This window comes from Heloderma suspectum, chromosome W (genome assembly GCF_057233095.1).
Source record: "Heloderma suspectum isolate Gila_16-S chromosome W, 16-S_ref, whole genome shotgun sequence".
NCBI classification, from domain to species: Eukaryota; Metazoa; Chordata; class Lepidosauria; order Squamata; family Helodermatidae; genus Heloderma; species Heloderma suspectum.
In genome coordinates, this window is record NC_139475.1 from 48009028 (window position 1) to 48033000 (window position 23973).

The following is a 23973-nucleotide window of genomic DNA, read 5'->3' on the forward strand; positions in this document are numbered from 1 at the left end:
TGCATTTTGATCTCTCTCTCTTGAGTTTGGTCGTTCTCTTAGGGCACCATCCTAGGCATGTTTAGACAGAAAAAAGCCCTACAGCTATGCTGGCTGGGGCATGCTGGGAGTTGTAGGACTTTTTTCTGTCTAAACATGCACAGGATTGCGCCCTTAGGCTGTTTTACTGAAGATGTTCCATAAGCGTATCAGTTATAGGCTAAGATTTATAATTAGTGAATTTCTTTCGTGATTTGATTTACTAGTATGTACATTCGTTTGTCTGTTTTTGTTGCCTTTACTTTGGGAACTTTACTTCAAAATCAAATTAAGCTTCATGATAGGGCACCCTCTCACTCATGTTCCCCCGTGACTGATACCGAGAGGCCAACTGCTTCTAAACCTGGAGGCAGCACAGAGCCATCAGGACTAGTAGCCATCGAAAGCCTTCTCTTCTGTGAAGGTGCCCAATACCATTTTAAAACTGTCCAAGTTGGAGGACATCACCTCTAAAGGCACAGCAGCACCCAGAGCACACAGCAGCGTGTGTGCGCACCCAGGCACAAACTCAGAACGCACCTCTGCTACCCCCAGATCCGATATCTTTAGCGTCCCATTGGTTGTTAGCAGGAGGTTTCCTGGTTTGATATCTTTGTGGACAATCCCTTGGCTGTGCAGGTATTCCAAGCCATCTATAAGTTGGCAAAAGTACCTGAATTTTGGGAGGGGGGGGGGAGAGAAAAAACATCAGAACGAAGGGATGGAGAGACAAATACACTGAGACTCGGCGCAATTCAGGGTATCTGGAGTAGCAGAGTGACAAAGAGACAGAGCTATAAATCAGAGAACAACCCTTCCCCACCCCCTGGTTTGAATTTCGCCATGAAGTTCGAGAAGTAGGAAATGGTCTGAAGGCACCCAACGTAGCTGCCTTCATGAAGCCCAGTTGGTCTGTCCCCAATGGGAAGAAAGGGACTTGCAGAATGGGATATTTGGAGGGCATCAGACTGGGGAAGGTTGGTCTTGACAGACAAGATCCTCACTGGCTTACTTGTGCACTTGAAAGACTGGAAACTTTTTGTCAGGGACGCTGTCCAACATCTCTTGCATACCACACACACAATACTCCATCACCATATACGTGAGAAGCGGAGTTAAGGAAGCACCTGGGGTGAGGTTGGAAATGCAGACACTGCAGGAGGGCTTGCCCAGGGAAATACGGGAGGGTCACCAGTTCCTGAGGGATCTAACCAGAGATGCCCAGGGACTGAACCCAGGACCGCCTGTACATAAAGCAGGGGCTCTGCCACTGAGCTATGGTCCTTTCCCCTAAACATCAAGATCCTAGTCCTCATGGTTCTAAATAAAGACATGATTTAAATAGAAAGCTGCCCTTCCCAGATCAGACCAGTTATTCATCTCACCCAACACTGGCCGATTGGCAATTGCTCTCTGGGACCTTGGGTAGAGAAGAGTCTTCTCAGTTACCTCCCCTGTGATCTTCCTAACTGAAGATGCCAGAGGTTGAACCTGGGACCGTCTGCGTGCAAAGCAGGGGCTATACCACTGAGTTATGGCCTCTCCCCAGACTGTTGAGCATGGCTCAACAGAAGGAACAAGTCCACACCCAAAAGCACCCCCCCCCAAAAAAAAAAAAGATTGCCGGGAAGGGAACACCCATGAGAACCTTTCTTGGTACATACTGGGGGTTTTTCCTCAAAATACTGGACTAGAAAAGGTTCTCCCAAGTTTTATTTATTATACTTCAAACCAAAGAACCAAGTTGAGCATATCTGAAGAAAAATGAGCTTACCAAGCAAGCATTTCGTAACGCTGTCTACCAAACTAGCATTTCATTCACCCATCACAAAATTAAACGGCTCTGGTCTGCCCAACAACTGTGATACCAATAACCGTGATACTTTGACCTATCAGTCATGGGCTTTGTCATTTTTTTGTTCGTTACTTTTTTTGTGTGAGGGTGGGGACTGGGTCAGGGAAGAGTGAAGCAGAAAGGAGCAACAGTGTGTGGGGGGGAGGGAGATTTGACTTGGTAAAAGGCAGATTCTTACACAGAGATGGAAGATTCTTAGAACAAGGGGTCACACAATACTGAATTAAAAGCAGCTGTCGGCGAGATCACATCACTCCATTGCTGAAGGAGTTGCACTGGTTACCAGTTGTTTTCCAGGCCCAATTCAAAGTGTTGGCATTGACCTTTAAAAACCTATATGGTTCCAGCCCAGTCTATCTTAAGGAGCGCCTCCAGCAACACCAGGGATGCCACTCAACAAGATCGGCCTGGAAAGGCTTTCTGTCTGTCCCATCAGCCAGAACAGCTAAGCTGGTGAGGATTAGGGAGAGGGCCTTTTCTGTGGTGGCCCCCGCTCTGTGGAATTCCCTCCCTAGTGACCTTTACCATGCCCTCCTTTGATGAGCTTCCGCCAGGGTTCGAAAACCTGGCTGTTCAGGCAGGCGTGTGTGTGTGTGTGGGGGGGGGGTTAGAGGGGTTTTTTTTAGAGCAATGTTGCTTTGTTCAGTTGATTATGTTGTAGTTTCTGTTGTTATTCGTATTGTACGCCGACTAGAGAGGCTGGGTAGCCAGCCATATGGGCGGCTAATAAATCTAATGAATAAAAAAATAAAATACTGAAGGAAGACTGAAGAGCGATAACATCTCCATATGAAAAATTCAACAGAAAAACACAATGAAAGGATATATCTTCTGCTTCTCTTCGTTGTACAACACATCAACTAGCTGGATGATGTTTTTGTGCCGTAACCGCTGTAGGAGTTGTATTTCTCTGGAAGGGAGGGAGGGAGGGAGAGAGAGAGAGGGAGAGAGAGAGAGAGGACAAATTGAACTTCTGTTATTATTTCAGCATGCGCACACACTTTATGGCTGTTTTATCAGTGGAGTTACCAATTAGCCTTCGTTCCAATGTAGTTTGCATCTCTCCTAAATCAAACTGCACCACCACCAGCCCGTTCACCTTTCTGTAGGGTTGGTACACCAGAATATTGTTCGTAAAACGTCTATCATTTGACTGCAGTGAAATATTAAAAAAAAATTTGACTATGGCAAGGAACGTGAAAAGGCTGAAGTACAATTCATCAAGAGATTCAACTCGATTTCTTGTGGTTTGAAGGACAAAAGTGCTTTAAAAAAAATCATACTACATATGTTAATCAGCTCACCGTTGCCATGTCTCTGTTACCACCCAACTATGTTTTGTAAATGGCAACTGTTAAGGCAATTATCACTGTCTGTACTTTTTGTTCTCAAATTCCCTCCGACAACAGGGAATCCTCCACCCTCTTGCAGGATGTATGTATAAATCCGCCACTTTGAGGTCAATACATCATGCATCTGATGAAGTGGACAGGGTCCGTGAAAGCTTATGACAGAGTAATTTATTTATTTATTAAAATTATTACTCACCCATCTGGCCGGTCACCCAGCCACTCTGGGCGATGTACAACATTAAAAACAGTTCAAAACAATAAAATTCAACTTTAAAAACATAACATTTCTAAAATTACCCTAACCAACCCCAAATGCCGGCCTGAACCATGTTTTTAGTGCGTGGCAGAAGCTCATTAAAGAGGGGGCATGGCGGAGTTCCCTAGGGAGGGAGTTCCACAGAGTGGGGGCCACCACAGAGAAGGCCCTCTCCCTCGTCCTCACCAGCCTAGCTGTCCTGGCTGATGGGACAGAGAGGAGGCCATCCGAGGCTGATCTTATTGAGCGGCCTATCTGATGTAGCCGGAGGCGCTCCTTGAGATGGGCTGGGCCGGAGCCATATAGGGCTTTAAAGGTCAAAAACAACACCTTGAATTTGGCCCAGAAAACAACTGGTAACCAGTGCAGCTCCTTCAGCACTGGAGTGATGTGATCTCGCCAGCGGCTGCCTTTAATCAGGCAAGCCGCCGCATTCTGCACCAGCTGCAGCTTCCGAACCGTCTTCAAGGGTAACCCCACTTACAGCGCATTACAGTAGTCTAAACGAGAGGAGACCAGGGCATGTACTACCGATGGGAGCAGAAGGTCGGGAAGGCAGGGGCGCAGCCGCCGTATCAGATGGAGTTGATACAGCGCTGTCCGGCTCACAGCTGACACCTGAGCCTCCATGGACAGCTGGGAGTCTAAGATGACCCACAAGCTGCGGACCTGGTCTTTCAAGGGTAGCCGTACCCCATTCAACACCAGGTCAACATCCCCCGACCTCCCCTTGTCTTCCACCAAAAGTACCTCGGTCTTGTCAGGGTTCAGCTTCAGCTTATTCCTCCCCATCCAGCCACTCACTGTCTCCAGACATTCGGACAGGGATTCTAAGGCCAACCTTGGTGAAGATTTGAATGAGAAGTAGAGCTGTGTGTCATCCGCATACTGATGACACCGCACCCCAAACCTCCGGATGATAGCCCCCAGCGGCTTCACATAGATGTTAAATAGCATCGGGGAGAGGCTGGAACCCTGTGGCACCCCACAAGTGAGCAGCCACGGGTCCGAAACCTCCTCTCCCAGTGCTAGTCCTCTGGTACCTGCCGGAGAGGAAGGACCGAAACCACCACAATACGGTGTCTCCAATGCCCAACCCCTCCTGGCGGTCCAGGAGAATACCGTGGTCAACAGTATCAAAAGCCGCTGAGAGGTCGAGGAGAACAAAGAAGGAGCATTCACCCCTACCCAGAGCCCTCCTCATATCATCCACCAAAGCGACCAAGGCAGTTTCTGTCTCATGCCCAGGCCTGAAGCCCGACTGAAATGGATCTAGATAATTGGCTTCTTCCAAGTGTGCCTTCAACTGCATCGCCACCACCCGCTCAGTCACCTTGCCCCAAATGGCAGCTTCAAGACTGGGCAAAAGTTGTTCAGAACTTGGGGATCCAAGGAGGACTTTTTCAAAAGTGGTCTGATCACTGCCTCCTTGAGGGCTGATGGCATCACTCCCTCCACAAGGGAGGTGTTCACCACCACCCTGATCCCCTCACCCAGCCTCTCTCTGCAGCCTATAATGAGCCAAAATGGGCAAGGATCAAGTAAGCAGGTGGTCGGCCTTACAGATGAAAGCACCTTGTCCACTTCATCAGGAGGAAAAAGCTGGAACCGATCCCACAAAACCGGTTTGCCACAGACCGCCTCTTGCTCACTAACTGTATCCACAGCACACGGAGTAACACTCCTAATCTGATCAGATAAAGGCACAATCCTAGGCACGTTCAGACATGGGGGTTGGACTCGAAGGCCTTGTAGGCCCCTTCCAACCCTACTATTCTATGAAAAGGGTCCTACAATTCCCAGCACGCCGCAGCCAGCATGGAGTTGTCGGACTTTTTCTGTTTAAACATGCACAGGAGTGTATCCTACATATCTGTTGCACAACAGTGGGTCTCCAGTTCATTTTTTTTGGAATTAGTAGAAGTCCCAAACCTGTTGATCTTCTGTTGCTGTTCTCATAACATTAATGCTTTTAACAACACTTGGCCATCGTCTGGCCCGTCAAATCCCTTTTTGGACAGTCAAATGACTTACCCTCTGTATTGGCGCCAGGAGCGTAGCCAAGTCATTTGTAGTGTTAGAGGGACCTGGACATCCATAATGCTTGCTTAAGTTCGTTATTGGTGCAATTCCCATGCTAGTAAGCCTCGGAGCACGTGCAGGTGAGTCAGAAGGCCGATAACAGCCTTCTCGGTGCATTCCTTGCGAATGAGAACGTCTTATCACTGATGTGCCTGAGAAGCAGAGTTTGTTTACCTTAAAGCTGCAGGTGGCTGTGCTTGAGGACCACGCGCTGTTAGTTTATGCGGGGAATGGACGCTAGGGGGAGCTTGCTGCTGTTATGCTGCCTCACTGCTTACATGTATGGTAGAAAACCCATTTTACCCCATGGCTCGGGGTTCAGAGAAGCTGTCTGATCCAACCACTGGGTACGCCTGTATGTTTTTGGAACGTCAGTATGTGAGCTTATCACTGTGTGTTCTCAGGGCGGGGCCAGGGGGAGTCACCCAACTCCCTGTCCGCCGCTGGTTTAGCCTAGAGGGGGATAGGGAGGCTGGAAGATGTCTGGTGAGAACCTGACAGAAGTGGAGTGAGATTTAGAGAAAGGTTGCCCAGGTTGAAGCGTCGCTGCTAGAAAGCTGAGGAGTGCCGCTCTGTTTGGACAGAAGCCTTGCTGAAAGGCTAAAAGCCCTTGTCGGTCGAGGGATCTGGAAGGGGTGTACAGTCACACCTTCCCTTTGAACTGATGCAGAGGCAGGGAGCCTTTGCTGGAAACATCTCGTCTTCATTGCCCAGAGCTCCCTCTGTTTGGATCCATCGTCATCTGGGCTTTTGAGAGGCACTCTGCACATGAACTGGAACTCTATAGACTGTTAAAGGCTTGCCATGGAAAGTACTGTGAGGCTTTTCATAGCCTTAAACTCTCATGGCTGTGGATTATGTATCTGTGTTTGTAGTCAGCTCAGCGTACGGCAGGCTGAGTTTGATCCACGACTTTTGGACTTCCCTCTGCCAGAACTCGCGCAGCGTGGAGTTGCCGATGCGAAAGCGGTGGCCTTGAACTCTTTGCATGTGCGAGCATGCCCTTCTCTTGATCTTGATGGGCCCTGACCATGCAGCCTGGAGGAGCAGTACGATTGCTGGATCTGCTCCATCATGCCTCACCATGCAAGAAAAGAGTTCCAGTCATGGTGTTAGATTTCAGTGAAAGGTTGTGTGCATTTTATGATTTGTTAAATACTATGTGACATTTGCAAACATATTTATTGCCAGTTACAACTCCGAATGATACTGAGGGTGGTTCTCAATGGGTGAGTTAGTGAGTTAGTGTCACCCAAGACAGAGCCTTCAGAGTTAACACGCAGAAGGCAGACAAATCTATGAAAAAGACAGAAAGATCGAGACAGGGACAAAGACAGAGAGAGGGACAAGGAAAGTGTGAAGAGAGAAGGAGAAAGTGGCAGACAGAGAGGGAGAAAATGAAAAAGTGAAGGGAAAAGCAGAGGACAAAGAGAAAGAAAAAGAGGCAGTGCCAGACCCCCCCAGAAAAGCATGGCTGTGGTTGCCCCCAGGGTGAATTGGATGCCTGGAGCTAATTATCTGGGGGTGGAGTAGCCACAATAATATAGCAGTTTTCTAGAAGGCAAAAAAGAGCCTATCCCAAATGTGCATTATTGGGACTGGTGTAGTAAGGCAGAAATGTTTAAGTAAGTGAGTTTCTGTTAAGACAAAAACAAACAGCCTAACTTGCAGAGAAGAAGGGTTAAGGCTAGTGCATAGAACAGAGAGTTTTATGTAGAAAGTTTGAAACACGATCTGCAAGACAGGCAGGTCAGAGAGAAAGAGAGAGATTTCTCTTCCCAAACAGCGGGAGGAAGTAATAGCCCACCTCTGGGCTGTATCACAGCATCACAGCTCTTGTATGTGCAAACTGAGAAGATACATCACCTAGAAGAGGGACTCGCCTTCTCCGACCCGACTTCAGACTGGTTTCAAGGGATCGGGGGGGGGGGGGAGAGTGGTTGCAATAATTCTGACTGTTATTGGCTGCTTTAAAGCTTTGTGTGCTTGCTCATATGGCTGTCGCAATTTTAAAGTATACATTTAAGTAGATGTCAACCCCCTGGTGATCAAGTGGTAAGGCAGACTGTTATCGGCCTTTGATCACGAGGGTGGAATGTATCAGCCCCAGGAGCGTAGCCAAGTCATTTGCAGTGTTAGAGGGGCCTGGAGATCCACAATGCTTGCTTGAGTTCATTATTGGTGCAATTCCCATGCTAGTAAGCCTCTGAGCATGTGCAGATGAGTCAAAAGGCTGATAACAGCCTTCTCAGAACATTCCTTGCTAATGAGGAGAATGTCTGATCACTGATGTGCCTGTGAAGCAGAGTTTACCTTAAAGCTACAGGTGGCTGTGCTGGGAACCAAGCCCGGCTAGTTTATGCTGGGAATTAACGCTAGGGGGTGCTTGCTGCTGTTATGCTGCTCATTGCTGACATGTATGGTATAAAACCCATTTGACACAATGGCTCGTGGTTCAGAGAAGCTGTCTGATCCAACCACTGGGTATGCCTGCGTGCTGTAAGTTACCCAATAAAGTACTCCTTGTAAGTAAACCTTTGAATCTGATTTATCACTATCTCAGCACCTCTAACCTAAGAGTTCAGCGCCCACTTCAGGGACGATACACCCTCTCTTTGCTTCTGCTGTCCAGGCAGAAGCAGCAGGCATTAAGGTGCCTGGAATTGTAGCCCTGTTCTGAGTCCCAAATATAGATATAGAGGCCCACAAACATATGTGCTATGGTTGCCTGGCAACTGAAACACACACACACACACACACACACACAGACTTCTTTCCAGAGTACAGACCATCACAACACTGGTGCTGCTGGAGGGGAGAAGCCTCCACTTCATATACTTTGAAAGCCACATACCTTCAGCCTAACCGACTTCGGTGGTTGTGGAAAAGGTACCACGAGGACGCCATGCATGCCACCAACCAGAGTCCCTTGGAAGGGCAGGACGAAGATGCAGCAAACATCCCGCCCGCACACAACCATGGGGTCTTGCTTCAGAAGGATGGATTTGGCCTGTAGGCTGCTAGCTGATGACCCTTTCCTATTCCCCACTCACTCATTTTACGGCATCAAGTTCGATCGCTTAGTACAACGATGGAGAACGTATAGTCCTCCAGATGTTGTTGGATTGTAACTCCCTTCACCATTTGCAGGGCCCATGTGAAAGGGTTTTCTCCTGTGTTGCTCCCAAACTACAAGATAGACTCCTTCAAGAAGTACGATTGGCCCCCCTCTCTCAAAACATCAAAAAGGAAGACACTTTAAAAAAAACTTAGCCGTGTACATTATGTAGCAGTTCTAATGTTTTATGCTTATTAATGTTCTTTCTATTGTTAAGTTTTTATCATTTTAAATTGTTCTTCAGAGCCTTGATGGTTTGTTAGCAAATAAGGTAACATACTTATGTGAATAATAGATAATAAATTCTCAGCTATGCAAGGGCTGATGGGAGTCAGAGTACAACAACTTCTGGACGTGTCAGGGTGGACAGTGAGCCCATAGAACCTCAGAGCAGTTCTGATTCTGAGGAGGAACAGCTGTCCGTAGGAGAGGAGCACGCTCATCCCACCCAGGCCCTGCAGCTGGCAGAGATTCCTCCTGCTGGCATTGCAGACACAGATAGCAGTCCTGGGAGTGAAAGAGTGCAGGAGGAGGGCTGGCTGGATGCTCGACGCAGACGCAAAGAGCAACGAGCTATGGAGGGCGTGGAAAGGAGGCATAGCGCCTGTTTGGCGCACAAGCAACGGTCGCGTCCAGAGGACCCAAGGGAAAAGGGGAGGGACTCTCCCTAGCCCATAAGATCAGGGTCTGCGAGTGATTCTCGTTCAAACGGGGACCAACCGTTTCTAACCTGGGGCATAGGTTACTCTGCTGTTCATAGCTTAGTCACTGGTGATAGAGTTATTAAGTTGTAAAAGGAATAAAGCCTTGAAAAGAATCCTTTGTCTGTGTCTGGAGTTGGCTACTGGAGTAGACTGAAAGAGGCCGGCTAGGGCCCCCTGACAGGAGGCTCAAAGGATGGGAGATGCTCATTTTGCCCTCTTTCAAACTGGGATGCCCAGTGGTGCAAGAGGTGTTTCTGCCGCAAGCCTGATGGACTGAGCTCGGGGCTCTGAGGACAGCCCTCAAGTTGCATTGCCAGCCTGCCTGAGCATCCCATCAGCTGACGCCTTGCCGCCACCCCCATAAGAGAGCCCTGCTGGGTCAGACCAAGGGTCCATCTCATCCAGCATTCTGTTCCCACAGTAGCCAACTAGCTGCATGTGTGGAACTCACAAGCAGGACAGGAGTGCAAGAGCACCCTCCCGCCCATGTTCTCCAGCAACTGGTGTACATAGGCATCCTGCCTCTGATACTGGAGGCAGCACATGGCCATTATGACTACTAGCCACCGATAGCTTTATCCTCCTCCATCAATTTGTCTGATCCCCTCATAAAGCCACCCAAGTTGGCTTTACCATAGCTATTGCTACATCTTGTGGCAGCGCCCTAGCTTAACCCTATGCTATGTGAAGGAGTTCCTTCTACCCGACCTGAATCTCCCACCAATCCGCTTCGGGGGTGACCCCCCCCCCGAAAAGGCCAATTACCTTTGGCCGGGCCTCAGAAAGCCTTCGCCGCACGCCTTGCGCTTCCTAATCTGGGCAACCCATCCAAGTGCCCTGATGCTGTTCCAACATCACGGCCTTAGCTCTTCCTCCCTGCCTGGTGTTGAACACCCACTTGTTCTGAGCTCCTCGGATCCCAGAGTACTGCTCTCAAAACATCCCTGCCAGTTTTGGACCACAGACACACACACAGACCTGCTTCTGATGGCATCTCCCAACGTAAGAAGAGGTCAAACCAAAGGCCTATGTCTGCCTCCTCCAACCTGGTGCCCTCCAGATGTGTGGGAGGTAACACATAACTTTCATGAAGACTAGCCTAATCCTCCGTGAATTTGCCCAATCCCCGTTAACACACCATTTCATCTTTGCCTCCTACGCCCCACCGGATGGTAAGATGGTCTCCAGACATGGAAGGCCCTGGGTTCACAGCCTCACTCTCAAAGCCTCACGCTCCCCCATGTATTCAGAGGGAGCTACAGCGACCAGCCTCTTGGGGGCTTCACAGGGAGACCCGTGTAATCGGTAGCACTAGGCGCTTGCAAAGTAAGAGGACAAGGGTTTGTGTAAGGCCAGACCCCAGGCAGAGGTGGTTTCGATCTCTAGAGAAAGGCCGCACTGGTTGTGAGCACCTGAAAACTTGTTGTGGCTCATGCTGCCAGTTCTTGTCTACACCCCCCCCCCTCATTCTCATATTGTCCCACAAACTCAAAAACAGGAAGAACCACTCAGTGCTCTGTCAGCTAGGGAAAGGGAAGAGCTGATCGGAGAGCTTGCCGGCATGGAGAGAGAGCACAAGCACACGGACAGACTGTTCCTTTGGGCGGCTTGCTTGCCTTTTCCAGACTCACGTCTCCCTGCCTCCTCCAAACCCGTGCCGCGCCTCCCAAGATGAGGCCATCTCCACATTCTGGCCTTCTTCCAGGCACGAGGTCAGCGAAGTGGTTCTGACGCTGCTATAACCTTCCCTGCCACCAGGATCAGACCCAGACTAAGGCGGACCCACCCTCTGCTCATGTGCCAGCTTGCAGGGGGGCTGCCGGAGTGCCACAGATGGAAGGGGGGTGCGCTGCGGAAAGATGCTTCAGGAGCGCACAGGCAGAGATTATTATATAAAGGGTACATGGGCCATTGGAGCATGGTGCTCCATGCTGTCCTGCACCACTTATAAAAGCGTTGATGCCACCTTAGCTGAAATTAAGCAATATTCTTGCAATGCAAAGCAACAAGTCTTAAGAAATCTGAGCCAACACAAAAACTGAGGTTAACATGAACTCAAAGAAGCAGTTTATGCTAAACCATGGAAACAAAATAAGCTGCAGGCTCCAAAGAGAGGATGGCATTGCAAAAGGCCTTCCGGAGGGGTTTCCCAACCTTCCCAGGATTGCTGCAATCCAACGGCAGTGATTTTTTAATTTATTTGTTTAAACACAACACCCACCTGATTGCTCACAAAAGTTGCCAGCTCAGTTTCAAAAATGAAAGGACATTTTGAAGCTATGGACAGGAAGCCACAGAAGTATTCATAGTGGCAAAGGAAGAACCAATATGGGCTTGTTGCATAAACCTGAGAATCCCTCGTTTGGTTAAAAACTTTCTAGTCCTCATGAAACAAAAAGATGGCTGGTTTATGCCAGGAACACAGGAAGTTAGACTGCAATTCCCACCAACCCTCACCATTGGCAATCCTGCCTGGGGCTGATGGGAGTTGCAATCCAGCGAGATCTGGAGAGCCACAAGTCGCCCACCCCATACCATGTTGGACAGACCACAGGCCCAACTAGCAAAGAAGAACTTCCCTTTTGTCTGTCCCAGATCTCCGGTACAAGAAGTACGTTGTCTGACGAAGTGAACACAAGTTATTGTTTCTGCAGGGATCTTCTTCCCGAGCACAAGACAACGCCAACAAGCTGGCAGGATACGCTGCCAAAATCTTCCCAAGATGCAAAGCAGCCAGCATGCTGGCTGGGAAAGGTGCAACTTTCAGCCCAGCACATCTGAAGGCGGCGCTAAAAGACACTGCAAGTCCTACCTCCCAGCTGAGCCACTGAAGATGCTCCAAAACTGAGGCTTCACCAAGATGAAAGCCCAATCGGAAAGATGCAGCGGCCAAGCTCACACCCCTTCCCCAGCTCTGTTCCGGAAAAACTGTAGGGCTGGGAAAGGAAAAGCCATCAATTAAGGTGACGTGCTGAGCTGACAAGTTTCTGAACGGCTGGACTTTATGGAACGCCATGCTTCGGAGGGAGAGAAGGGAAGCTGGTGGGGTCTGTGACCATGAAGGATGTGAACAAGAGGTGAAAGGAGAGAGCCGTCATCCTCTGTAGGGTCTCAGAAACTGGGATTTTCTGCACTGGGGGGGAGGGGAGCAGTCATCCCCCCTCCCAACTGTCCCTCAACCAGTTCAGCAGAGGGAAGCCTTGTGGCTCTGGTGCATTTGGAAGCGAAGAAGTCAAGGACTACATGAAATTTGGGCACTGACAGGGGATGCCCCAAAGGGCACCTGCATCACATTCTCTCCTCGGGTAACAGGTGAGCAGTGATTTGCCCTGCATGTTAAAGCAGCAGTTAGAATGTGACCAGCATCAAAGACTCAGGATTTTAGCTGAAACAAATTGATCTTGTTTATTGATGCCCTGTCAACCGACTGATTTGTTGCAGCTGAAATCTCGCATCTGTGGTCTTCGATACTGATCATGCTATGTACCCTCTGGGGTTCAAATTCAAACTCTGGATTAAATCACCAATAAATCCAGAATAAGCAGACTAGGGGTAGTGACGGCTGGGTCCAGATCCCCACTCGACGGTGAAACTGAGCAGGTGAGCTTAAGCAGACCACTCATTATCAGCCTAAACTACCTCACTGGGTTGGTGCGAAGATAAAACAAGCAGCAGAGGACTACGAATGCCACCGTGAGCTTTTTACACATTACAAAGGCACATGAGGATTTTTTTGGGGAGGAGAGGAGATGCAGTAGCCCTTTCCCCAAACTCTATGCCCCCTAATCCCTTTAAGAATGATTTCCTCTTTGGGTCAGTCAAGGCCCTGCCAGCATTTCCTAGCAAAGAGTATTGTTTCAGACAAGACATCACACTCCGCCATGCCTGTTATCGTGAGTTCATGCAACGATCCCCCACTTCTGCTTACCATCACCTTGACAAACCCGGTCAGATGGCCAAATCAGAGGTGGAGAGAAGGAAAAAAATAAACCCTTCCTTGTGTGATTAAAAAAAGAGTTTCTGCTAACCAGCTGGAAAGCTACACTGGCCCTGCTCATTCAGCTATGATGCTCTGAATTTCGTATCTCTATAACACACCTTTCTCCCAGGATGCAACAGAAGATGGCACCTAGCGCTCTCAATGGGACTTACTCCTGAGCAGTGAAGGCTGATGGCTCTGACGTCAGTGGGGCAGTAAATCCGCTCCGGGTTTCAGTCAGAACCAGTTGAAATTCTAAAGGAGCTATCCAAGGTGCTCCTTTAGAGTTCCCACTGGGTCTGACTAAAACCCAGAGCGGATTCACTGCCCCACTGACATTGGAGCCACCAGCCTGCACTGCTCCTGAGCAAACATGTACAGCCACCTTCTCCAACCTGGTGTCGTTAAAATGTTTTGGACAACAACTCCCAGCTTTCCTGACCAGTTTGTTTCATTTATTTCATTTCTATACTGCCCAATTCCCAAAGCTTTCTGGGTAGTTCACAAAAACAACCCCAAATTAACACAGAATAAAAACGTGACATAAAACCTTTCAACAGACAAAACTTAAAAAACATTTAAAACATCTTTAAAAACAGTTACAAGAAAATGCCGGGAACCTGATAAAACGTGACATTAAAAGCCCCACCATATGCCGTCAAACGCATGGGAATAGAGGAAAGCTGTAACCTGGCGCCAAAAACAAGACAGCATAAGCGCCACGGGCAACGCTGGCTGGTAAAACATCTAGGCGGCACCAGGTTGGGGTAAACTGATGAATCCGATTGTGCTGTTAGTCTATTAAATCCATGTTAGTTTGAACGGGTGTGTGTGTCCGTCCATGTCTGTCTGTGTCCGTCCGCCTGCGTCCATCTGTCTGTGCCTGCGTCTGGGGGGGGGGGGTGCGTGTGCGCGCCTCTCTCTCTGTGTGTGTGTGTGTGTGTGTGTGTGTGCGCGCGCGCCTCTCTCTCTCTCTCTGTGTGTGCGCGCGCGCACGCACCCCCTCTCTCCCCGTGTGCGCGCGCACCTGCCTCTCTCTCTCTCTCTCTCTGTGTGCACGCCCCCCCCCCTCTCGGTGTGTGTGTGTGTGCGCGCGCGCGTCTGTGTGTGTGTGTGTGTGTGCGCGCGTGTGTCTCTGTGTCTCTCTCTCTCTGTCTGTGCGTGTCTGTCTCTGTGTCTCTCTCTCTGTGTAAAATAGTCCTTAAGAAAGTGTGTTCTTTGTTTTAGATGGGGAACAAGCTCAGCAATCTTCTCTCACCCCCTCAAGTATTTTTTCCCCTAAAGATTTTTTGTACTTCTGCCTCTGTACTAACTCTCTCTTATGCATGAATCATAGAATAGTGGGGTTGGAAGGGGCCTACAAGACCATCGAGTCCAACCCCCTGCTCCGTGCAGGAGTCCAAGTCAAAGCATCTCTGACAGATGGCTGTCCAGCTTCATCCTGAATACCTCCAGTGTGGGAGAGGCCATCACCTCCCTAGGTAATGGGTTCCATTCTCCTATTGCTCTAAGGGTCAGGAATTTTTTCCTGATGTTCAGCCAGAATCTGGCTTCCTGTCACTTGAGCCCATTAGTCCGTGTCCTGCACCCCGGGATGATGGAGAAGAGATCCTGGCCTTCCTCTCTGTGACAATCTTTCAAGTACTTGAAGAGCACTATTCTATCTCCCCTCAGTCTTCTCTTCTCAAGGCTAAGCATGCCCAGTTCTTTCAGTCTCTCCTCATAGGGCTTTGCTTCCAGTCCCCTGATCATCTTCTCTGCCCTGCTCTGAACGCTCTCCAGCTTGTCTGCATCCTTCTTCAAGTGCGGTGCCCAGAACTGGACAAAGTTCCCCAGATGAGGCCTAACCCATGCTGAGTAGAGGGGAACTAGTACTTCACGTGATTTGGAAGCTCTACTTCAATTAATGCAGCCCAAAATAGCATTTGCCTATTTTGCAGCCACATCACATTGTGGGATCATATTCAGCTTGTGATGTACAAGCTGAAGCTGCTTGTGAACCTGCTTTCCCCAAACCATGGGTGAAGTTGCTTTGGCTACATCAGTCGTTACCACCTGGACACTGGAAATAAAAGGCATTATGAGGGTAGGATTGGCTGTGCCACTCAGGCAGCCTTTTTGATTTTTGCAAATAAAATAAATCCTCCCACTGCAAAGAAAGCTGGCGCTGCAGGGAAATGTAGAGGCTAGAGCACATCTCTCTGCTGTGCTAACTTTCTACTGGCAGGGATTTCTTATTTTCTACACAGGGGGCGGGGGGAGGCATTCAAATATGGCATCCCCGCCTGCAATAGAAAAGGGGACAGTGAAGCAACCCAACTTTGCTCTGCCACAGGTGCAGACCTGGCCACAGAAGCGGTCTCTAGGGTGCTGCTTGGCAACCTAAGGCAAACTCCAAGTGGAGGAGAGTGTCTGGAACCACTTGAGGGCCATACCTGGCCATTCATCTTGGGAAAATACTGCATCAATTTGTTTTGGTGTCAGAACGCCCACCTGCAAGACCGCCACCAAATTCCCTGCATTCCATTTTTTAAATCGGATGCACACTTTGTCCAGCACAAGACAGCAAACACATTATATGGGCAGAAACTGCTGCATTTTGTAGTCACCTGTGAGTGGGCATTCTCCCAGCATACCCCAACCACCTTGCTTTGGGCTCTGAAGCGTTGTAGGTTTTGGCTTAGTTGTTGTTGTTTATTCGCTCAGTCGCTTCAGACTCTTCATGACTTCACAGACCAGCCCACGCCAGAGCTTCCTCTCGGCCATCGCCACCCCCAGCTCCCCCAAGGTCGAGTCCGTCACCTCCAGAATATCATCCATCCATTGCATTGTTATATTGTGGCTTTAATGTTCTATATATTTTAAATTGTTTTATTGTGTACTGTTTGGTTTTAATTTTTGTGAACCGCCCACAGAGTTTCGGCTATTGGGCGGTATAGGAATGGAATAAATAAATAAACAATCCATCCATCCATCCATCTTGCCCTTGGTCAGCCCCTCTTCCTTTTGCCTTCCACTTTCCCTAGCATCAGCATCTTCTCCACGGTGTCCTGTGTTCTCATGATGTGGCCAAAGTACTTCAGTTTTGCCTTTAATATCCTTCCCTCCAGTGAGCAGTCTGGCTTTATTTCCTGGAGGATGGGTGGGTTTCATCTTCTTGCAGTCCAAGGCACTCTCAGAATTTTCCCCAAGCACCACAGTTCAAACGCATCTATCTTCCTTGGCTCAGCCTTCCTTATGGTCCAGCTCTCGCAGCCGTAAGTTACTATGGGGAACGCCATTGCTTTCACTATGCGGACCTTTGTTGTCAGCGTGATGTCTCTGCTCTTCACTATTTTATCAAGATTTGTCATTTTTCTCCTCCCAAGAAGTAAACGTCTTCTGATTTCCTGGCTGCAGTCAGCATCTGCAGTAATCTTTGTGCCTAGAAAGGCAAAGTCTGTCACTGCCTCCACGTTTTCTCCCTCTATTTGCCAGTTATCAATCAAGCTGGTTGCCATAATCTTGGTTTTTTTGAGGTTTAACTGCAACCCCTGAGGTTCCTCAGCTCCTCCCCGCTTTCAGCCATCAAAGTGGTATCATCTGCATATTGGAGATTGTTGATGCTTCTTCCAGCAATTTTAACTCCAGCCTTGGCTTCATCAAGCCCAGCACGTCGCATGATGTGTTCTGTGTACAGGTTGAATAGGTAGGCTGAGAGTATACAACCCTGCCATACTCCTTTCCCAATCTTAAACCAGTCCGTTGTTCCATGGTCTGTTCTTACCCTTGCTACTTGGTCGTTATACAGATTCCTCAGGAGGCAGACAAGACGACTTGGTATCCCCATACCACCAAGAACTTGCCACAATTTGTTATGATCCACACAGTCAAAGGCTTTAGAGTAGTCAATAAAACAGAAATAGATGTTTTTCTGAAACTCCCAGGCTTTCTCCACTATCCAGCGGATATTGGCAATTTGGTCTCTAGTTCCTCTGCCTTTTCTAAACCTAGCTTGTACATCTGGCAATTCTCGTTCCATGAATTGCTGGAGTCTACCTTGCAAGATCTTGAGCATTACCTTGCTGGCATGTGAGATAAGTGCCACTGTTCAATAGTTTGAACATTCTTTGGTGTTTCCCTTTTTTGGTATGGGGATATAAGTTGATTTTTTCCAATCTGATGGCCATTCTTGTGTTTTCCAAATTTGCTGGCATATGGCATGCATCACCTTGACAGCATCATCTTGCAAGATTTTAAACAGTTCAGCTGGGATACCGTCATCTCCTGCTGCCTTGTTATTAGCAACGCTTCTTAAGGCCCGTTCAACCTCACTCTTCAGGATGTCTGGCTCTAACTCACTGACCACACCGTCAAATCTGTCCCCGATATTATCCTTCCTATACAGATCTTCCGTATATTCTTGCCACCTTTTCTTGATCTCTTCTGCTTCTGTTAGGTCCTTGCCATCTTTGTTTTTGATCACACCCATTTTTGCCTGGAATTTACCTCTGATGTTTCTGATTTTCTGGAAGAGGTCTCTTGTCCTTCCTGTTCTATTATCTTCTTCCGCTTCCACGCATTGCTTATTTAAAAATAATCTAGTCCCTTAAATCTATTCTTCACCTCCACTGCATATTCATTATGAATATTAGTGAGCCCATATCTGACTGATCTGTGGGTCTTCCCTATTCTCTTTAGTCTGATTCTAAGTTGTGCAATAAGAAGCTCATGATCTGAACTACAGTCAGCTCCAGGTCTTGTTTTTACCGACTGCGTAGATGCCGCCACCTTTGGCTACAAAGGATGTAGTCAGTCTGATTTCGGTGTCAACCATCTGGTGAAGTCCATATATAAAGTCGTCTCTTAGGTTGTTGGAAGAGAGTGTACGTTATGCACAGTGAGTTGTCTTGGCAAAATTCTATCAGCCTAGGTCCCGCTTTATTTTGTTCTCCCAGACCATGCTTGCCTGTAACTCCAGGTGTCGTTTGACTACCCACCTTAGCATTCCAGTCTCCTGTAATGAAAATAACATCTCTTTTGGGCATATTATCCAGTAGGTGCTGCAGATCCTCATAGAACTGATCTACTTCTGCTTCTTCAGCATCTGTGGTTGGGGCGTAAATTTGGATCACTGTGACATTAAATGGCTTACCCTGAATTCAAATTGAGATCATTCTATTGTTTTTTGGATTGTATCCAAGCACTGCTTTAGCCACTTCATTGTTAATTATGAAGGCTACTCCATTTCTTCTGTGGTCCTCTTGTCCACAGTAGTAGATCTGGTGGTCATCTGATGTGAAGTGGCCCATTCCAGTCCATCTCAGTTCACTGACAGCCAAAATGTCTATATTTAACCTTGACATCTCCCCAATAAGCACATCCAATTTGTCCTGGCTCATAGATCTTACATTCCAGGTTCCTATGGTGTGTTGAACTTTAGAACATCGGATTCGTCGTTCACCACCAGCACCATCAGCCGCTAGCCGTCCTTTTGGCTTTGAGCTAGCTGCGTCATCACATCTGGGGCTACTTGAACTTATCCTCTGTTCCTCCCCAGTAGCATTTTGACCGTCTTCCGACCTGGGAGTCCCATCTTCCGATGGTATACTAACATATCCCTGTTTGTACTGATCCATTTAGTTTCCACAGCAAGAATACTGGGGTGGGTTTCCGTTTCCTTCCCCAGGGATCGTATTTAGTCTGACCTCTCTGCCGTGACCTTCCCGTCTTGGGTGTCCCTTCACGGTTTAGCTCATGGCGTCATTGAGGTGCTCAAGCTCCAGCACCATGACAAGGTAACGATCTCTTTTGCTGGAGTTGGCAGGGTACATGCAATAATAAAACCACCAAAAGAAGAATAAAATGACAACCAAAATCATAAACACAGCAGTGAAGATATTAAAGTATTTAAACATACCAGAGATCCAGCAGTAAAGTGAATAATCAGAAAAAGAGATGAAAGATTAAATGCCAGCCGGGAGAGGAAGGTCTTAACTTGCCATCTAAACATAGCCAGTGAAGACACCGGGCGGACTTCCCTGGGAAGGGCAGTCCACAAACAAGGGACCACTACAGAGTAGGCTCTTCCTCTGGTAGAGGAGCTCTGGTAGAGGCATTCAAGATGAAGCTGGACAGGCATCTGTCAGGGATGCTTTGGCTTAGATTCCTGCTTTGAGCAGGGGGCTGAACTGGATGGTCTTACAAGTCCCTTCCACCCCTACTATTCTATGATTCTATGGTAGACGCCTGTTGCACCATATGTTACACATTCGAAGAGTCTCTGAAGATCATCTCAACAGCCAGACAGGAAACTATGGGAGAAGGTGCTCCTTCAGCCAGACTGGTGCTAAGCCAGTTAGGACTTTAAAGGGCAGCATCAACACTTCGAATCCAGCCCAGAAACTGACCAGCAACCGTGCAGTTGTTGCAGCACTGGAGTAATACGTTCGAAATGGCCAGTCCTGGTAAACTGCCTCTGGATGCCCACAACTTGCCCGCCCCTGCACTAAGATCGAAGCTTAAGTACATGCCGGAAGCGTGCCTAAAAGATCTCCTTGCCTGGGCTGGCTCAATGTTCAACTGGAAAGGGGTTAGGGGAAATAGCAACAGTATCTCAATAAAGGATGACACTGTGTTCTGTTGGCTAGGTCTTTGTGGTCGCTTTTGCTATCTGCCCCCAGGTTTGGGGGATTGTGGGCTGGAGGTGGGCAGAGATGCTATAAATCCAAACAACGTTCACAAGTTTATGGTTGCCGGCGGGGAGAACAGTAGCTACCAAACCCACAGCAAAGCAGCCACCTCTCTGCAGAAACACTAATCACATATCACTTTGTGTCGCAGTCAAGAACGGCACTGGCGTCGTGAGCCGACAGCTTTGTCAGGGAATCTGCTCTCCCACCTCTTGCTGAGTTACACACGTTCCAGGGTGCTAAGATGGCCCTGAGGCCGGCATTCACTCCATCCAGCACTTACATAAAAGTAAAGATGGAAACCGCCCCCTCCCAAAATTATCAACAGGTGTCTCGAGTGGAAGACTCCAGTGTCCGAGCCACTCCCATTTCTCTATAAAACACCCACACCATTATTTACACCAGGGAAGTCCGCTTCAGAGCAGAATAAGCATAGCTCGAGGTGCCTACAGACGAGCAAGTAATATTTAATCAAACAAAATCATATTAATAGGTGTCTTTTATTAATAGCCTATTACTGCCCAAAGACATCCGGATCCCAATTGCTTCTTCTACCGTAGACAAGAGAAGGCCACCTTTAGAACAAGGAGTCAAAATTTAACAAGAGAGCCTTAAATCCTGCACTGTCCTCAGCAAGTGGTAGGGCAAGGGAGAGGGGTGAAGGGAGGAGTTAGGGAGCTTCCCTTACAGTCTTTGTGGCAGAGATAATTTCCTTCCCATCAACAGAAGAGAACTCTGGGACTTAATCCCATCGCAGCACTCCTATGAGGAACAGATTCCTGCCCATAAAACATGCCTCAACAGTGCATTTAAGGCAAGCAGCATCTTCCATGTAATCCCTAGAAGGCATTCCATGTAATCTGGAGGGGACCAGGTTGGGGAAAGCTAATATACTCAGTACTTGCACAAAGTTGAGTAGAAGACACAACTGGGGAGGGGGGAAGCCCAGGGTGTGAGGGGAAAAAGGTGCCTAAAAATTCAATATTGGTAGCTCAGATTTGGAAAGATTCGCTCAGCCCTGTGCAGGGCTAGAACATCAGAAGAGCCCTGCTGGATCAGACCAAGGGTCCATCTAGTCCAGCATTCTGTTCACACAGCGGCCAACCAGCCGTCGACCGGGAACCCCCAAGCAGGACATGAGTGCAACAGCACCCTCCCACTCATGTTCCCTAGCAACTGGTGTACATAAGCTCACTGCCTCTGGTTCTGGAGGTAGCACAGAGCCATCAGGACTAGCAGCCATTGATAGCCTTCTCCTCCAGGAGTTTGCCCAATCCCCTTTTAAAGCCATCCCAATTGGCAGCCATCACTATAGCTGGTGGTAGCAAATTCTGTGGTTTTAACTACATGCTGTGTGAAGAACTCCTTCCTTTTATCCGTCCTGAACGTCCCACCATTCAGCTCCATGGGACGACCCTGCTGGGTACTAGTATGATAGGAGAGGGAGAAAAATGTCTCCCTATCCACTTTCTCCACACCAGGAATAATTTTGTAGACCTCTCTCTCATGTCTCCCCTGACCCTCCTTTTTCCCAGGCTAAACCATCCCAGCTGTTGTCACCTTCCCTCATCAGGGAGATGCTCCGGTCCCTTGATCATGTTGGTCGCCCTTTCCTGCTCCTTTTCCAACTCTACAATAACACTGACGTCTTCTTTGCAACTCCCCCCACCCCCAAACACACACACACTCACTCACTTCCGTAAGGCTTATGTTCAGGGATGGATTAAGGTGGAAAGAGACCCTGGTTCAAGCGTGGCCAAAGCTTGTGAAAGCACAGCTGCCTCACTCGCTCTCAACGCTCACCATCCTTGATTCCCTAAAGAGGCAGAAAACACAACAGGACCAACACACAGCAGGTGCAGAAGCAGGTTTGGAAGCGACTGTGCTGAAGGGGGGGGGGGTTAAGGCGTGAGCCTTAGCAGGCAGTATTCCCAGACAGAACCCTGACACAGGGGAGTAATTCATTGCGTTGACCCCAAACTTTAAAGGGCCTGGGAGACTTGCAGAGGCACACAGAGGTAGAGCTGGCAGCAGCCGAGAGAGACAGGAAGTCGAGCAGGTCGTAATGCAGTTTCTGTTTCCTGCTCGAAATGCAGATGCCCGGGGACAACATTACATAGGCATTCTTGATGCTAACAAAGCAGCAATGGGACCTGAAGCAGAGAATGCAGCTGCTTGCATGCAAAACTTTCCATCTTAAGAGAGGCTTTTTTGGCCCCAAAGAGAAAGATTCTTTTCACATTAAATCCTAATTAGCAAGGGTGGGCAGGCTTCAGGCTTGTGAGAGCTGCTGTGTTTCGTTTTATTCCTAGAATCCTGAGATCCATCAACCAGAGCCCAACGCAAACAACAAGCTGTGAAACTGGGAATTTGTGTTTCAAGGACCACAAATGAACAAAGCTCACAGTCCTGTCACACAAAAAATCCATGCCTGGTTACTCAAAGCATTCAATTTGAGCAGCAATGGGTCATTCTGCTGCTACTATTGTGAAAAGGCTTGCAGAGTCAGAAATCCTTGCCAATCTACTGCAAATCAGCCATAGATCCACCAGAAGATCCAAATCTACTACCTGTTCACCCCTGAATTAAGGAAAGCATAGCGCTTGGCCCCTTGATGAAGGGGAGCCCTTGACGAAGCTGGAAATTGCAGGAGGAATTCAAGTACAATAATTTTTTGTACGCTTTAACCAGCTGTTCGCTTCTAGGGTGAATGTGAGAGTCAGTTCCGGGGGGGGGGGGGGGGAATACAGCCCACACCCTCTGTTTTGGCTGTTACACCATGGTATACGGTGACTGCTACTGTGTCCTCAGTTATGAATCCGTGAGCTACCAATTCGGAAACAAAGAAATGACTTCAATTCTTTTAGTCCAGCCTTTCCCACAGGGAAAGGCTGTTTTTGGTCGGTCAACAGAAACAGGTCAATATCTCCTAGCCTACTGGTCATACAAACATCGGAAACAGAGCCTGTGTTTTGTATACGTGTGTGGAGGTCAGGGTCCTTTGCTCAGCAAAAACACACAACATCCCTGGGCTGGGAAACATTTCTTCCTTACACACCAAAAGTGATCCATACCTCACAAAACAATTTCGTTTGGCAGTAGAAGAGGCCATCCCCCCCCACACACACCCCTGGTGCAAAACACATGAGATAAAACAGCCGCAACTTGCAAAGTTGCAACAATTACCCATTGTTTACTTCTTTAGGACTGCTGAATTGTTCAGCGTTCAAAGACAGTGTCCACACAAGGAGTGAGGGGAAGGGGGCAACTGTCCCTTTAGATGTTTGCTGGGTGTTTGTCAACCTGTGCTTGGCTGCACAGCAAGGTGCAGGATTGGAGCCTTGTACAGCAGGAGGCAGTCAGGAGGTAGAGTGGAATTAGTCAAATGAACAGTAGCACTGCTACCTTTAATTATAGTTCAAGAAGCACCCAGCGGGGGTGGGGTGGGGGGGTAGGTTTGAAAACTACCAGCTTATTTATTCATTCAAAAAGATTTCTATCCTGCTTCACCTGCAGTTTGAAGCCACTCAGCTACAGGGAAGGTATCAGTGAGCCATCCAAACCTACTGACAGTTAAATCAGTTATTTAAAAAAAAACACCAATAAAAATTAAGTGTTAAGAAATATAAAAAGCAGGGAAGGAAAGAAACAGACTAGACACATCTGTGAGCGTCTACAGGGTGCCAGTAACACCCCAGTGCTAACTGTGTCTACTTGGAAGCTAGTTTCGCTGATTTCTATGCAACTGATTCCCCAGCGGTGCTGGCAAGTAACAGGATCTGAAAGGCAAGCAGGAAGGTCTTCTGCTATCTACCACCATCACCACACTATGTCTCTGGTCTACATCCTCTAGAGTCGTTAAGAGCAAGGAAGGAGCACGAGGCTGTAGAACGCAATTCCTGACCTGGCAGAACACCACCATAAAAGGCCTTCACAGA

The 23973-nt window shown here is 48.3% G+C and overlaps 1 protein-coding gene across 5 annotated transcripts in view; it reads right to left on the bottom strand.

Moving 5' to 3' along the window:
- The window catches only part of LOC146333993 (serine/threonine-protein kinase STK11-like), an 83012-nt gene that overhangs the window by 49492 nt on the left and 9547 nt on the right, over nt 1-23973 (bottom strand). For 4 of the 5 annotated variants that reach the window (XR_014786426.1, XR_014786427.1, XM_084825202.1 and 1 more), the window contains exons 2-4: nt 2700-2783; nt 1031-1120; nt 559-691 (exon numbers count right to left, since the gene is read on the bottom strand). Coding sequence is in view for 3 of the 5 variants with exons in the window: in XM_084825202.1 (XP_084681328.1) it covers nt 559-691; nt 1031-1120; nt 2700-2783 (307 nt within the window). In the remaining 2 variants the exon portion in view is untranslated. Of the gene's footprint in view, nt 1-558; nt 692-1030; nt 1121-2699; nt 2784-5515; nt 5683-23973 lie in introns of all 5 variants that reach the window. The other variant, XM_084825204.1, reaches the window with a different exon arrangement.